Source organism: Anguilla rostrata, chromosome 8 (genome assembly GCF_018555375.3).
Source record: "Anguilla rostrata isolate EN2019 chromosome 8, ASM1855537v3, whole genome shotgun sequence".
Classification (NCBI taxonomy): domain Eukaryota; kingdom Metazoa; phylum Chordata; class Actinopteri; order Anguilliformes; family Anguillidae; genus Anguilla; species Anguilla rostrata.
In genome coordinates, this window is record NC_057940.1 from 1,613,782 (window position 1) to 1,629,999 (window position 16,218).

A 16,218-nucleotide genomic window follows, 5' to 3' on the forward strand; every position below is an offset into this window, starting at 1 on the left:
CAAGATTGCAAAGGTTGTTTCTGCCCCGGGTAGCCTGCCGTAGTGTTAGGTACACACTGTTCTGATAGGGGGGGGTAGGGGGGGTTTGGTCAGCCTACTGTCGCATTGATCCGAACGTTTGGCTGTTTACCGCATCGCAGACACACACCAGCAGCCATTGCCCACCCATCCCTATATGCTATCCACACACACACACCCCACACACACCTGCACGCATGCAGCATGCACACATCACACACCTCGCCACAACGCCGTGCCGCATAGCACCATACACACACACACAACCTCTCTCTGACACACGCACACACACACACGCACGTGTGCACGCATACACGCACACATACACACACACACACACACACATGTAAGGAGCCCCTTGTCTGGAGGACTGTATCTGTTCATCTTTTGCTTCCACCAATTACCCAATTACTCAATTAGCTAATTAGCTGCAAATCACGGTCTCCTGGGGTTTATTTCCACATTAAAATCAGTGGCCGTTTCTGACCCAAAAATCCAGGTGTAAAGCAAATTAATAGTGTGGTATAAATGCTCAGTTCAGTGCTGCGTGACTCTGAAGAATGAACCCTACATTAAAATTTGTTTCAATTATACCATTGCAAATGAAAGCATCCTATTGGCTCTCGTGGTGATGCCACTCGTCCTATTGGCTGTCGCAGTGATGGCACTCGTTCTATTGGCTGTCACGATGATGGCACTCTTCCTATTGGCTGTCGCTGTGAAGCTACTTGCCCTATTGGCTATTGCAGTGATGTCATTCATTCTATTGGCTGTCACGGTGATGGCACTCTTCCTATTGGCTGTCGCTGTGATGCCACTCGTCCTATTGGCTGTCACAGTGCTACCGCAGGGCTGGTTTGTGTCTGAGGCAGAGCGGGGCGGGTGCAGGTCGAGGTTGCGTAAGAGACAACGAGCCGGGACCAAGTCTCACGCTCCGGGTTTGTTTGCGTAACGCGGGGTCAAAGTAACACGGGGAGGCCAGGAGGGGATTGTGCGCCTGGATCTGGAGAGACGCGACGGGAGTGAAGCTGTCCCTCAGTGCGGAGCTCTCCCCAGCGTCGAGCGGAGCGCTCCTGCCACACGACCCAGATGGAGAAAGCGGCGGGATTCAAACCGGCAGCCTCCGGCCCTGCGATGCGGCGGTTGGCTGATCTGAGGTCGGTGCGCTCCGTGCCGGAGATGCAGCGGTCGGCCGGGCTCAGGAAGGTCTCCTCCGTGCCCGAGGTGGGCGCCAGGGCAACCGGACTCAGATCAGCGCCCGCTGGTCGCCCCGGCAACCTCAACGAGGAGGACAGCAGCGGCCCCGACGACTCCTCCTCCGTCAAGTCGTCCTGGAGCCTGGTGAGTCCGGGAGAATTCGGGGAGAGGTCTGGGAGAATTCGGGGAGAGGTCCAGGAGAGGTCTGTGTGAGGTCTGGGAGAGGTCTGTGTGAGGTCTGGGAGAATTTGGGGAGAGGTCCAGGAGAGGTCTGTGTGAGGTCTGGGAGAATTTGGGGAGAGGTGCGGGAGAGGTCTGGGTCTGTGTGAGAGACGGTTCAGAGAAGGTGGGGAAGGTGTGTGTGTGTGTATAAGTGTGGAGCTGCAGTGTGTGTGGAGCAGGTTTTGCTGGTACAGGTGTGTGTGTGTGGTTGTGTAACAGGCGTTTAGCAGGCCTGAAATACATGTGTGGTGGTCTGTAACGACTGTGTAGCAGGTCTGTAACAGGAGAGTGTAGGTGTAGACCAGGTCTGGAATAGATTTGTGTAGGTGTGTAATGACTGTGTGTAGGTGTATAACAGGTGTGCAGCAGGTTTGGAACAGGTGTGTGTACTGTGTAGGTGTGTTACACGTATGTGTAGTTGTATTATGGGTGTGTAGCAGGTTTGGAACAGGTGTGTGTACTGTAGGTGTGTAGCAGGTGTGTGTAGGTGTATAACAGGTGAGTAACAGATGAGTAGCATGTGTATGTCCTCCTTAGACAGTGATGTTTGCTGTTTGTGTGGACTCTGGAAGAGAGACAGCAGGTAGGCTCTAGCTGATTAATGTGAAACTCAAACAGAAATTCAGCCTTTTAAAATCATACTGTGCAAAATCACGAGCAGAAAAATAATTGAGTTCATTGTGTATTACAGTATATTAATAATGGGAAAACAGTTTTAATGATTGTTTTATTATAAGGAGCGTTTAATTGTGAGTAATTTCAGTCTGTACAGGTCCAGTACTGCTTTTAAAAATATTTATACAAAAGTGTGTTGGATCGGTCATTTTATTGAGAAATCACAGGCAATGGGCCATTCAAAAGAGCCATAACACAACAGCTCAAAATGACCTAATCTTACTGGTGAGAAAAACCTCAATGTCTGACTGGGGACAAAATGATCTGAAATAGTACCAGGTGTCGCCACCTGGTGTGAAGATGTTTGAACTGCAGGGAGATTCTCGGCCAGGGTGGGACCCTTGGCCTGTAGGGCAGTTGTGTTGTAAAAAGCATTCAGGCTGGTAATGCCTTCAGTTTTAGAAAGTGCATGAAAAATGGTCAGACATGAAAAGTGCTTTCTCTTTCAAAGCGGGACAGGTTTGTAATGTGATTGTAAAATGGGTTTGTAATGTGGTTGTAAAATGGGTTTGTAATGTGATTGTAAAATGGGTTTGTAATGTAGTTGTTAAATGTGTTTGTAATGTGATTGTTAAATGGGTTTGTAATGTGGTTGTTAAATATGTTTGTGAAACATTTTAGAGTGCTGCTGCTCTCTGTGGCCCCCCCTGCAGGTGGACACCATGACCTACGTGGGCCAGCTGGCGGGCCAGGTCCTGGGGACGGTGCGGGACCTGTATAAGGGCATTAACCAGGCCACGCTCTCGGGGTGCATCGACGTGGTGGTGGTCCGGCAGCCCGATGGAACCTTCCACTGCTCCCCGTTCCACGTGCGCTTCGGCAAGCTGGGCGTGCTGCGCTCCCGAGAGAAAGTGGTGGGTGGGGACAGTGCTGTGATGTCATAATGGGGCGAGGAGGGGACAGTGCTGTGATGTCATAATGGGGCGAGGAGGGGACAGTGCTGTGATGTCATAATGGGGCGAGGAGGGGACCGTGCTGTGATGTCATAATGGGGCGAGGAGGGGACCGTGCTGTGATGTCATAATGGGGCGAGGAGGGGACAGTGCTGTGATGTCATAATGGGGCGAGGAGGGGACAGTGCTGTGATGTCATAATGGGGCGAGGAGGGGACCGTGCTGTGATGTCATAATGGGGCGAGGAGGGGACAGTGCTGTGATGTCATAATGGGGCGAGGAGGGGACCATGCTGTGATGTCATAATGGGGCAAAGTGCGACAGTGCTGTCATGTCACAATGAGACAGAGGGGAGGACTGTGCTGTGGTGTCATAATGGGGCAAAGGGTACAGTGCTGTGACATCATAATGGGGCAGAGCAGGGTGGGGAGAGGTTACAGACAGGTCTCAAAGAGAAAGCAGTGGGTGGGGGACATCAGTAGTGGGAACTCTGACATCATGAGGGGGCGGGACCAAGTGGACCCAGGGGCAGAGACATCCACTGAGTTGTGTGAGGGTCCCTTGAGGTTCTTACCATCTGTTGTTTCGTTAAAAACACACAAAAACAACCCTGCAAAAATGTGCAGGCACTCTGTGTCTTCGGAAACTGAACTTTGGTACAACGCTATGTTTGATGTACTTTTGATGCTGTATATGGTAAAGACTGCTGTCAACAGTCCAGAACAGCATAAGAGAATGTTCTGGTCACAAGCCCTGTTTTCATCCAAAGCACATTCCAATGTCTTGTTAAAGGTCAAAGGTCAGCAGGGATCTCATCTCAGTCAACATTGACAGCTGTCACGTTAAACATGGCACTGTTGACAGTGCACGTGCAGTTGTTCACAGAAAATGCATTTGACTCATGGACTCATTTTGGGGACCCCTGGCCTCGTTAACAGCCCCTCTCTGTGCTCTGCAGGTCGATATCGAGGTGAACGGGACTCCAGTGCACCTGCACATGAAGTTGGGGGACAACGGAGAGGCCTTCTTTGTTCAGGAGACCGAGCAGGAGAATGTGAGTGCTCGCCCGTGTGCTAGCACAGTAAACACCCTGAGCAAGGGCAACAAACAGCCGGGGGCAAATAACCACGGGGGGAAAATAGCCCAGGAGGTAAGAGCGGTAGTCTGGGAGTCGGAGGGTTGCCGGTTCGATCCCCCGCCCTGGGGCGTGTCGAAGTGTCCCTGAGCAAGACACCAATACCCCCTAATTGCTCCCAACGAGTTGACTGGTACCTTGCATGGCAGCCTTTCACCATTGGCGTGTGAGTGTGTGTGTGTGAGAATGGGTGAATGAGAGGTATCAATTGTAAAGCGCTTTGGATAAATGCGCTATATAAATGCAGTCCATTCACCATTTACCATAGTGGCAAACCAGCAATTTAAACTAACAGCTAATGGTAGACCGGAACTTCAAACAAACAGCTAATGGTAGACCAGAACTTCAAACTAACAGCTAATGGTAGACCAGAACTTCAAACAAACAACCAATGGTAAATCAGCATTTTAAACAAACAGCCAATGGCAGACCAGCACTTCAAACAAACAGCCACTGATTAAAACACTAAGGAACATACTTTCAATTTGAACACTAATAATGGGCCATCGGTTTTCCAATCTTCAGCCAGGAGGCAGAACTAATTAGTGAAATCAGCTTGGCTGAGATCATGGGTGGAAGAAACACCTGGCAGGACTTTTCCTTTCTGAACCCTGGAGGTTCCACCTCTGGTCAGCACTAACAGGAGTTATTTGTTACTGCGGCTGACTGTCCGTTTTGTTTTTGTTTTGGTTTATAAAGATTGTCCCAGCATACCTGGCCACCTCGCCCATCCCATCAGAGGATCAGCTGTCCTGGATCCAGGACTGGAAAGACGCAGTGCCTGGACCAGAGTGCATCCAGAACCAGAACCAGGTCGGCGAGGGCACGGAGGAGGACAGCCCCTCCAGCGTTGAGGAGGTGATGACGGTGAGGAAGAGGAGACTGAGGAGGAGGAGGAAGACCAGAGTGGGTGGAGATGGCGATCAGACGCCCCCTACTGATGCGGAGGAAGAGGATGATGAAGATGTGTCCAACGTCGAGGGAGAGGAGATGTTTGAAATGGATCTGAGCTCGGAAGAGGAGTGCGTGGAACACAGCTCCAGGTGACGATGAGGAGATCTTACCTGTGTCTAATATTTCAGTCTGTAAGCAATTAAGATGTACACATACTTTACTAACACCCAAGGGGTCAGGATCACAAACAATCACAGACAAATTTAATGACAATAAATACGTGGCTTAGAATTCAACTGATATTAAAGAAAACCATTTAGCCTGTCAGTGATTTAAATTAAACACTTGAGTACTTACACTGAAAACCAGCGGACACTGTGACCCGCCAGGACTGGAGTTTTAAATCCCTGGGTGAGGAAAAATGTCAGTGGTCTCAGATGCATCTTTTCATTATCAATGGCAGGTGATTAACTACATATCCCATGATCCCTAGGAAAGCTTCAGTTCCTGCAGTGCCGGACACAGAACGCAGACGCTCCCTCCTTTTCCCCGATTGGGCCCCTTCAGACAGGTGAAGCTCTTTCTATTTCTTTGAATAACAGTTACAGAATCATTCTGTCAGTGGACTCGTGAATCAGTTTCTCTGTCTGTGAGAGTTGTGTTACATACAGTATACTGTCATTAGCATTGAGTAGATACACTCTGTGATTATGATCTAAGACATTCCTGACCTCAGAAAGAAATTGGGGCCCTTTATTTTACATATTTTACTATCATCTCACATAAGAAACAACAAGTGTGTATACGCATTTGTGTGACTGTACATTTGTGTAGGCATGCCGATGTTTTTGTTTTAATGCATATGTGTTTTTGCGTGTGTGTGTGTGTCTGTGTGTGTGTGTGTACATGTGCGTGTGCGTGTGCTTGTGTTTGTGTGTGCATGTGCTTGTGTGTGTGTTTGTGTGTGCGTCTGTGTGTGCGTGTGTGTGTTTTCCCCTCAGCCCAACACACTCGCCGGTCTCTGTAAAAGATGATGTGGAGTTGGGGGAAGAGCCTGCTGACAGTGCGTTGTGGGCGGAGTCTTACCTGCAGTGGACATGGGACGAGCTCCCAGAATGCACTGCGGTAAGGGCTGTGGCATGGCTGAACATTCACACACACTCACACACACACACACACACACACGCTCACACACATACTGCTCTCCCCGCAGGCTGCAGTAAAAGACCAGCCCGAGCCCTCAGAGGAAACACACTTCCATGTCATCCTCAGTTCGGACGCCATGGTGACGTGTTCAGAAGGGGAGGAGGAGGAGTCTGCCCCCCCATGTGCCATCGTGAAGCCCAAAGCGCGAGTCCCCCTGGCTCCTCAGGCCCCGCCAGACCCCAGAGTGGCCCCCCCTGCTCCCCCCATGCCAGTCATGGGCCCTGCCCTGGATGAGACAGAGCCCCTCCCTCGAACCCTTTCCTCGTGCAGAGAATCCTCAGGTAGGCCTCTGTCGGGTCTGATTGCCTTTAATGCGTTTATTTATTTTATATGGACTCTGAATGCTGTCGATAGTACTTCACAAGTAACCCTCAGCTCTGTCTTAAATGTCGCTGATTTCTTGATCATTCAAAGGCATTTTATTCAGCTTACTTATATTATTTATATGTTTGAGCTAGCCTGCAGTCTGTGCAGCTTGTGTGGAGCAGCCTGACGAGGCCCTTGCGGCTGGTGAGCCCGCCCTGACGCAGTGATCCTGTGCAGAGCTGTGTGGGTGTGAGCCAGCTCCTGACGCAGTGACCCTGTGCAGAGCTGTGTGGGTGTGAGCCAGCTCCTGACGCAGTGACCCTGTGCAGAGCTGTGTGGGTGTGAGCCAGCTCCTGACGCAGTGACCCTGTGCAGAGCTGTGTGGGTGTGAGCCAGCTCCTGACTCAGTGACTCTGTGCAGAGCTGTGTGGGTGTGAGCCAGCTCCTGATGCAGTGACTCTGTGCAGAGCTGTGTGGGTGTGAGCCAGCTCCTGACGCAGTGACCCTGTGCAGTGCTGTGTGGGTGTGAGCCAGCTCCTGACGCAGTGACTCTGTGGTTCTCTCAGACAGGGATCAGCACCAGAGCCTGCTGACCTGGCTGGACGCGGCTCACTGGAACATCTCCCCCCAGTCTGTGAGCAGCGCTGACAGTGGAGCGGAGTGTGACCTTCCCAACGTCACTCTGTCCCTCTGCGGCGGGCTGGACCAGGACACACACATCTCTAAAGGTGATTACTGCTCTTACAGATAACACAAACATCTTATAGATAACACACATCTCTAAAGGTGAGTACTGCTCTTACAGATAACACACACATCTTACAGATAACACACATCTCTAAAGGTGAGTACTGCTCTTACAGATAACACGCACATCTTACGGATAACACACACACATCTCTAAAGGTGAGTACTGCTCTTACAGATAACACACACACACCTCTAAAGGTGAATGTAGAGTCAGTACACACATTTTTACAGGTCTCATTGGGAACACACACTCACATATCAATGATGATGATTGTGATTGTGATGATGATGATGATAATGATAGTGATGGTGATGATGATTGTGAGGATGGTAATGACAGTGACATTTTGATTCATTTCTACAGAAAGCTTTATGAAGCACATGATCACATACCAAGAATTTTCTGAAAACCCGGCTCTCATCGACGACCCGAATTTAGTGGTGAGGATTGCTGACAGGTGAGCTGAGATGGTTTTAAAGCGCCTCACAAATTCATTTTTATTTATGCTTTAAGACACATAAAACTCTTATCAGTTCCTAAAACACATTTCCGTTTTACAGATACTACAGCTGGGCGTTAGCTGCACCCCAGATACTGAGTTTAGGGGTGTTCCAGCAGACCTTACCCGAGGTACAGTAGAGCTTCCCTCTGAAACTGACCTTTAACAGTGACCTTTGCCCTCTGACCTCGTCGTTCATGGACGGCTGACCCTGTTGCTTCGCCTTCCTCAGAAAACAGAGGAGGCCTGGGTCAAAGAGAAGATGTCAAAGAAGTCCAACGGCTGGTGGTTCTGGCGCAAGACTGCGGACGACGCCACAGAGAAGGTTCGTTCTGTGTGAAACACTCCCTCTGTTATAACTCAGTGTGAAACACTCTCTGTGTTATAACTCAGTGTAGAATAGTGTAGTTATTAGAGCTCAGTGTGGGATAGTGTTGTTATTAGAGCTCAGTGTGGGATAGTGTTGTTATTAGAGCTCAGTGTGGGATAGTGTTGTTATTAGAGCTCAGTGTGGGATAGTGTTGTTATTAGAGCTCAGTGTGGGATAGTGTTGTTATTAGAGCTCAGTGTGGGATAGTGTTGTTATTAGAGCTCAGTGTGGGATAGTGTTGTTATTAGAGCTCAGTGTGGGATAGTGTTGTTATTAGAGCTCAGTGTGGGATAGTGTTGTTATTAGAGCTCAGTGTGGGATAGTGTTGTTATTAGAGCTAGTTGAGAGATATTCTCTGTGGTGAAAGGTAGCACAGGATTGTTTCTGTTCCAGCTGAGTGGTTGATGATCTTGCTAGTACAGCTCATGTTGAAACAGTCTCTGTTGTACACGGGGTAGTTTCTTCATTCCCCAGTCATCCTGTCTCATCTCTTTTTCTCTTTCCTACTCTGTGCGCACAGCCAGCGGCCAAACCAAAGATGCCTGAGCCACAAACTGGAGATAGCCCCGCCCCCTCCCTCCAAAGCCCCGCCCTACAGTGAGTACATAGCCCCGCCCCCTCCCTCAAAAGCCCCCCTACAGTGAGTACATAGCCCCGCCCCTCCCTCAAAAGCCCTGCCCTACAGTGAGTACATAGCCCCGCCCCCTCCCTCAAAAGCCCCCCCTACAGTGGTACATAGCCCCGCCGCCTCCCTCAAAAGCCCCCCTCATGAGTACATAGCCCCCCCCTCTAAAAGCCCCTACAGTGAGTACATAACCCCGCCCACATCTCCCAGCTTTGCTTTAGTTTGTAGAGTCACTGAATATTATATCATTTTTATCATTATGCTGTCCATTGAACCCGGAGAGATGTAGTGGATCTTGGGATCCCATGTCATAACAAGGGGACAGGCGTATCTAAGAACGTGACGTGTCATCAGAAGGGGACCCGATTATTAACTATCCTCTGTCCTTCCAGGATAACGATTGGAGGAGAGTCATCCAGCGATGGGGAATCTGAGATGGGCAGAGCAGCCATTCGATCTGAGCACGTGCAGACGGAGCCCGCTGGCCACACCCACTCATATAAGAAGACCCTGCGCCTCTCCTCAGACCAGATAGTGAGCCCCAAATATCGGCCTCTCTTAACAGCACTGTCCCCTTCCCGCAGAGCAGGGGTTGCCAGCTCCAATCCTGGAGGGCTGTTGTGCGTCTGATGTGTTCCTGCTCTTAAGCGCTTAATTTAAGTCACTGATTGGCTAAGGAGTCTGCGCACCTTGTTTCCGAGCCCCAAACTGGCTGCCGGTCGAAAGGAAATCACAAAAAACTGGCACGGAATACAGCCCTCCTGGACTGGAGTCTGAGGCTCTTCTCAAAACTCTTCTCTACGCTACTCCCGTGGTGGAAAGAGCTCCCCAGGACAGCTAGAACACAACACTGTTTGTCTTCAGCCATAAGCCGAATGAATCCTGTTTGCACAGTGCCTAGGCGCTTGGCTAACCCTGAGCCCTGGCCATTTATAATGGGGTAAACAGCCCCTGCTTATGCTACACCTAACACTCAATGTTAATATAACAACCGCAGACATATCTGCACCGCCTCCTAACTCTCCTAACTATTCCCTGATACATATTCGGTTTATGTAAGCACTCCTCCCATTGGTTTGACCATATGAGCAGGGAGACGTGTCACGCCCCAGTGTTTTCATGTGAACTAATCGCTAGACTCGCTAGTATGCTTGTGAGATGTGAGGTGTCTCTATGCAAGGCTAGATTGGGCCAGCAGTGCGTCTCCCGCCGAAGCAGAAATAGAACCTACGGCCTGTGGTTGTGACAGCGCTGACTCGTCAACTCTGCTTTTTACCTGACCTTTTTTCTCAGCACTTTTTTTAGTCGCACACCGTTTGTCACTCGGAAAAATGTGCTTCTGTGTGTGGGACGCACGCGTTGGTGGAACCTGTCCTCAACGCTTCCCTCCGGACTGCGACCTCACCCCGCTCTCTGTCCTCATAGGCCAGTCTGAACCTGAGGGAGGGGCCTAACAGCGTCATCTACAGCATCACCTCGCAGTACCAGGGCACCTGTCGCTGTGAGGGCACCATCCACCTGTGGAACTGGGACGACAAGGTCATCATCTCCGACATCGACGGCACCATCACCAGGTGGGCTTCAGTTCTGAGAGCAATATGATACTAATGCTAATGCTAAGACTAATGCTAATGCTAATATTAATTATCATGCTAATGCTAATACTAATGCTAATGCTAAAACTAAGACTAATGCTAATATTAATTATCATAGTAATGCTAATACTCATAGTACTAATGCTAATGCTAATGCTAATACTAATACTCATAGTACTAATGCTGATACCAATGCTAATACTAATACTCATAGTAATGCTAATGGTAATTAAAATGCTAATACTAATGCTGCTGCTACCACTACTACTGCTGCTACAAATAATAATAATAATAATAATAATAATATAACAGTACATACACGTGTCTGTGATGTGTTACACAGTGTAGGCTTATTCTTATCTGAGCTTATTTTAATAAATGAGGTCGTTTCAGTTTGAAAACAGTTTGATTTTTCTGTAATGATAAAAATAAAACCACAGCAAACAAGGGAACAATTCTTTGATGTGACCAGGGAGCTAATCAGAGTAATTAAGCAGCAAATGGCCAACCGTTATTTACAGACACGATCTGCACATCAGTAGTAATGGCTGTTGTAACTTTTACTCTCATGGTGTTCCATAGAGGAACCACAAACAAACAGCAGGGGGCAGCATTGGACACATTATCTTACTGCATGAAGTAACAGGCTATTTGGATGCACCCTAAAAATACAGATTTAACATTAGGAATAGATATATTCCAAGTACAGTATACTCAGTAATCTCTCTCTCGTTGTGTGTGTGTGTGTGTGTGTGTGTGCGCACCTGTGTGTGTGTGTGTGTGTGTGTGTGTTTCAGGTCAGACGTCTTTGGGCAGATCCTTCCCCAGCTTGGCAAGGACTGGACCCACAAGGGCATTGCACAGCTCTACCATTCCATAGACCAGTGAGTCATACACACACAAGCACACACACACACACATACACACACGCACACATATGCACACACACACACACACATGCACACACACCACACACACACATACACCACACACACTTAGTCACACACACACGCACACACATACACACACAGCACACCACACACACTTACAAACACACTCACATTACATTGATTTAGCAGAAGCTTTTATCCAAAGCGACGTACAAACACACACACAATGCACACACACACACACTCAACACACAGACACACAGACATACACACACAATTTTGTGTCCCTGTGCGATTCTCTGCTCCCGTTTGAATAGATTGAATAACACCAGAGGAACATGCAGGTCTGTGGTGAAGGTTTCTGCAGGACAGGAAGTAGTCACAGAGACGCCGACAGGGGAGACAGGAAGGAGTCGGGTCTCTGAAGAGCTCTGGCGTGTGCCAGTAGTGATTACTCACATGGGGTGACACACACACAGCCACGCACGCACACACGCACGCACGCACACGCACGCACACACACCTGCACGCACGCACACACACACCATGTCTGATCTCAGCTGCATCTCTGTGTGCATCTGTTTCTGCAGGAATGACACTTCCTGTGTCTGTAGGAACAGATATATGTTCCTGTACTGTAATGTGCACTTCCTGTGTCTGTAGGAACAGGTATAGGTTCTACTTCCTGTGTCTGCAGGAACAGGTATAGGTTCCACTTCCTGTGTCTGTAGGAACAGGTATAGGTTCTACTTCCTGTGTCTGCAGGAACAGGTATAGGTTCTACTTCCTGTGTCTGTAGGAACAGGTATAGGTTCCACTTCCTGTGTCTGCAGGAACAGGTATAGGTTCCACTTCCTGTGTCTGTAGGAACAGGTACAAGTTCTACTTCCTGTGTCTGTAGGAACAGGTACAGGTTCTACTTCCTGTGTCTGTAGGAACAGGTATAGGTTCCACTTCCTGTGTCTGTAGGAACAGGTATAGGTTCCACTTCCTGTGTCTGTAGGAACAGGTATAGGTTCTACTTCCTGTGTCTGTAGGAACAGGTACAGGTTCCTGTACTGCTCGGCTCGAGCCATCGGCATGGCGAACATGACGCGCAGGTACCTGCAGTGGGTGAGGGACGGCGAGGCCATCCTGCCCCAAGGGCCCCTCATCCTGTCTCCCAGCAGCCTCTTCTCCGCCTTCCACAGGTACGCGTGCTGCCTACACTCCCAGAATGCTCTGCTGTAACCCGCTGCTGCCTACACTCCCAGAATGCTCTGCTCTAACCTGCTGCTTTCTGCACTCCCAGAATTCTTTGCTCTAACATGCTGCTGCCTGCACTCCCAGAATGCTCTGCTTTAACCTGCTGCTTGCTGCACTCCCAAAATGCTCTGCTCTAACCTGCTGCTTCCTGTACTCCCAGAATGCTCTGCTTCAACATGCAAACACATCCAGCTATATCGCCTCTCAATTCATCATCATGATAAGTACCAGCGCATGAGTCCATAAAGGTGACTTGGGGAGGGAGGGGGGCACGGGGGGGCAAGACTAGATAGAATTCAGGAGGGTAACAGCTCTGGGAGAGAGACTGTACAGGTATTTAGTCTGTAGGTAATCAGAGCAGGAGGTCCAGTTTAGTTGGTAAAATGGGGAGCGTTGTTGGGCTGAATAGCCTGTTCTCGTCATCAGGTTACGTCATGTTATGATGCTATTTCTAAGCCTTAGATCACTGTCTGGCCGAAGAGGCCACGCGTCGTGTGTCCAAGGCCAGAACCGGCTCCTGACTGACAGGAAACCGCCCAAAAAAAGACAGACACTACGTCCCTCTGGGATTTCCTCCGCATGGAGGGCGAGCGAGTCTGAGTGTCTGTGCCTGTCCGCTCTCTCTCTCTCAGGGAGGTGATCGAGAAGAAGCCGGAGATTTTCAAGATCGAGTGCCTGACGGACATCAGGAACCTGTTCCACCCGAACGCCCGGCCGTTCTACGCTGCTTTCGGAAACCGGCCCAATGTAAGCGCCTGCTACCCTTACACACTTACACCCTTACACCCTTACACCCTTACACCTTTCCACACTTACACCCTTACACCCTTCCAGCCTTACAGCCCTACACCCTTCCAGCCTTACAGCCTCACACCCTTACACCCTTCCAGCCTTACAGCCCTACACCCTTACAGCCTTACAGCCGTACACCCTTACACCCTTACAGCCTTACAGCCTGCTACCCTTACACACTTACACCCTTACACCCTTACACACTTACACACTTACACCCTTACAGCCTTATAGCCTTACACCCTTACAGCCTTCCAGCCTTACAGCCTTACAGCCTTACACCCTTACACCTTTACACACTTACCCCCTTACACCCTTACACACTTACCCCCTTACACCCTTACACACTTACCCCCTTACACCCTTACACCCTTACAGCCTTACAGCCTTACACCCTTACAGCCTTCAGCCTTCCAGCCTTACACCCTTACACCCTTACACACTTACCCCCTTACACCCTTACACCCTTACACACTTACCCCCTGACACCCTTACACACTTACCCCCTTACACCCTTACACCCTTACAGCCTTACACCCTTACAGCCTTCAGCCTTCCAGCATTCCAGCTTTACAGCTCATCTCTCCTCCCAAACAACATAATCCAGCTTCAGTGACTGTACAGCGCGTCATTGATTTTTCTGTACAGTCATTTTCCTGTTTACGCAGAGCCAGCTCGCATCAAATGAGCTCCCCCCTCTGAGTCAGGTTTTGCTCAGGGTAAAAAGTTGCAATAACAATAAATAGAAATAATCAGCATAACATAAGAACAGTAACACAGTAACAGATGTATTTCTGTATTTTCATACGCATGTATGTGTGTGTGCGTGTGTAAATGTTTGTGTATAGGTAAATAGGTGTGGTGTTGTGGTTGTATTCCATCACTCACTGTCCCTCAGACTGTGGCAGGCAGCAAGAAACTGCGCTGCAAGTGTAGAGCACTCCGCTCTCTCTCTCCCTCCCCCACTCTCTTTCTCTCTCTCAGTGCAGTGTTAATGTCTCTCTCTCTCTCTCCCCCTCTCTCTCTCAGTGCAGTGTTAATGTCTCTCTCTCTCTCTGTGCAGTGTTAATGTCTCTCTCCCCCTCTCTCTCAGTGCAGTGTTAATGTCTCTCTCCCTCTCTCTCTCTCAGTGCAGTGTTAATGTCTCTCTCCCCCTCTCTCAGTGCAGTGTTAATGTCTCTCTCCCCTCTCTCAGTGCAGTGTTAATGTCTCTCTCCTCCTCTCTCAGTGCAGTGTTAATGTATCTCTCTCTGCCCTCTCTCTCTCAGTGCAGTGTTAATGTCTCTCTCTCTCTCTCTCTCTCTCTCTGTGCAGTGTTAATGTCTCTCTCCCCCTCTCTCTCAGTGCAGTGTTAATGTCTCTCTCCCCCTCTCTCTCAGTGCAGTGTTAATGTCTCTCTCCCCCTCTCTCTCAGTGCAGTGTTAATGTCTCTCTCCCCCTCTCTCTCAGTGCAGCGTTAATGTCTCTCTCTCGCTCTCCCCCTCTCCCTCCCTCTCTCAGTGCAGTGTTAATGTCTCTCTCTCTCGCTCTTTCTCTGTGCAGGATGCCTTTGCGTACAGGCAGGTGGGAGTGCCGGTGTGTCGCATTTTCACCGTGAACCCGAAGGGGGAGCTCACACAGGAGCAGAGCAGGGGCAACAAGTCATCGTGAGTAGAGCCAGCTTCTTACTAACCTGACCTACGTGTGTGTGTGTGTGCGTGTGAGTACAGCGTGTGTATGTGTGTGTACTGTGTACTGTGTGTGTGTGTGTATTGGTGCGTGTGTGTACAGTGTGTGTGTGTGTACTGTGTACTGTGTGTGTGTGTGTGTGTATTAATAATTATTTGACCCAGTCCTGTGCACCTCTCTCTCAGGTACAGCAGGCTGAGTGAGCTGGTGGAACACGTGTTCCCCTTGGCCAATAAGGAGCAGACCTCAGCCCTCACTTTCCCAGAATTCAGTTCGTTCTGTTTCTGGAGGCAACCAATCCCTGAGCCCTGCCACGAGGACCTGCTATGAGAGGCCACGCCCCTTTTCTTTAGGAGCGAACCAGTCACTTGAGTTCTGGCCCAATCACTCTAAGAGACCAAGCCTATTTGCCCATTAAATACAGTCTATTCAGTAAGTGTTATCAGGCCAAACAAATACATTGAAATGCCAGTATTGTTACCAATGGCTGATAATGTTGGGGTTAAGGTTACAGTCTGTGTAGTGCTTAAGAACTCATAGAAAGGCTAGTTAATGACATGATTGTGATTATATAAACCAGCTTCATCCCTTGTTCAATATTCAATATCATACTGTAATATTGTGTATTTTATAATGTAATATATGTAATTATGTTAATAATAGTGGTCCGGTTTGGAAGGGCCAGTGGGTATCACTCTGGGTACAGTATGCATGAGATTATGTTTTTACACAGTGATTTAGCTTTTTCAGCTTTACGTGTGAGTTTTGCCTTGTATTTAATGTGTATTTCCTGTGACATTAAAGTGTGTAGCGATCAATGTCTAGTGCTGTCATCCTACATAGCTTTGAAGCTATTGGTTATATTCTGTATTAAATATGCAGAACTGAACACATGTTTTCTGCATAATTATATGAAAATGACTTAAAGAAGCCCACACTACTGTGTAGGTGACTGAGAGGTACAAACATCAGCACTTCTCAACAAGGTTTTGAATTAGTTTTTTTGAAAAATAAAATCTTATCAGGAGTAAAGACTTGCAATATAATTTAGGCTAATGAACACTGTCATATTGCTAATGAGCCATTTTTATGAAATTCTAAAGGGGAAAGGGTCCTTCCTTTCCAAATTTAAGCCCTGACATAAACCCTGACTAAAACACAGAAAGTTCCCAGAAAGTTTGGGAACACCATGGTTTGATTCCAGCGTGGATGTGATGTAATGTTATGATATGAATAT

At 48.7% G+C, this 16,218-nt stretch overlaps 1 protein-coding gene across 2 annotated transcripts; it reads left to right on the forward strand.

Annotated features, from left to right (window-relative positions):
• Positions 1–1,056: 1,056 nt before the first annotated feature.
• LOC135260504 (phosphatidate phosphatase LPIN2-like) lies at positions 1,057–15,799 on the forward strand. 2 transcript variants are annotated; one of them, XM_064345763.1, is made up of 19 exons: positions 1,062–1,359; positions 2,766–2,966; positions 3,964–4,059; positions 4,840–5,183; positions 5,528–5,605; positions 6,036–6,159; positions 6,248–6,521; positions 7,113–7,274; positions 7,661–7,754; positions 7,858–7,927; positions 8,029–8,121; positions 8,687–8,763; positions 9,184–9,325; positions 10,217–10,365; positions 11,184–11,270; positions 12,314–12,466; positions 13,154–13,268; positions 14,856–14,959; positions 15,167–15,799. In XM_064345763.1, the coding sequence occupies exons 1-19, from the start codon at positions 1,108–1,110 to the stop codon at positions 15,309–15,311; spliced, it is 2,760 nt and encodes a 919-aa protein (XP_064201833.1). In that variant the 5' UTR covers positions 1,062–1,107; the 3' UTR covers positions 15,312–15,799. The 2 variants fall into 2 exon arrangements, with proteins under 2 accessions (XP_064201834.1, XP_064201833.1); XM_064345764.1 differs by lacking the exons at positions 12,314–12,466; positions 13,154–13,268; positions 14,856–14,959; positions 15,167–15,799 and adding an exon at positions 12,178–12,226 and having other exon boundaries at positions 1,057–1,359.
• The last annotated feature ends 419 nt before the right edge of the window (positions 15,800–16,218 follow it).

Bases quoted from the DNA above. Each gene is read 5' to 3' on its own strand.
- LOC135260504 (XM_064345763.1), top strand. From the start codon at position 1,108: ATGGAGAAAGCGGCGGGATTCAAACCGGCAGCCTCCGGCCCTGCGATG. The intron at 1,360-2,765 runs GTGAGTCCGGGA...CCCCCCCTGCAG, and splicing joins TCAAGTCGTCCTGGAGCCTG to GTGGACACCATGACCTACGT. The intron at 5,184-5,527 runs GTGACGATGAGG...CATGATCCCTAG, and splicing joins TGCGTGGAACACAGCTCCAG to GAAAGCTTCAGTTCCTGCAG.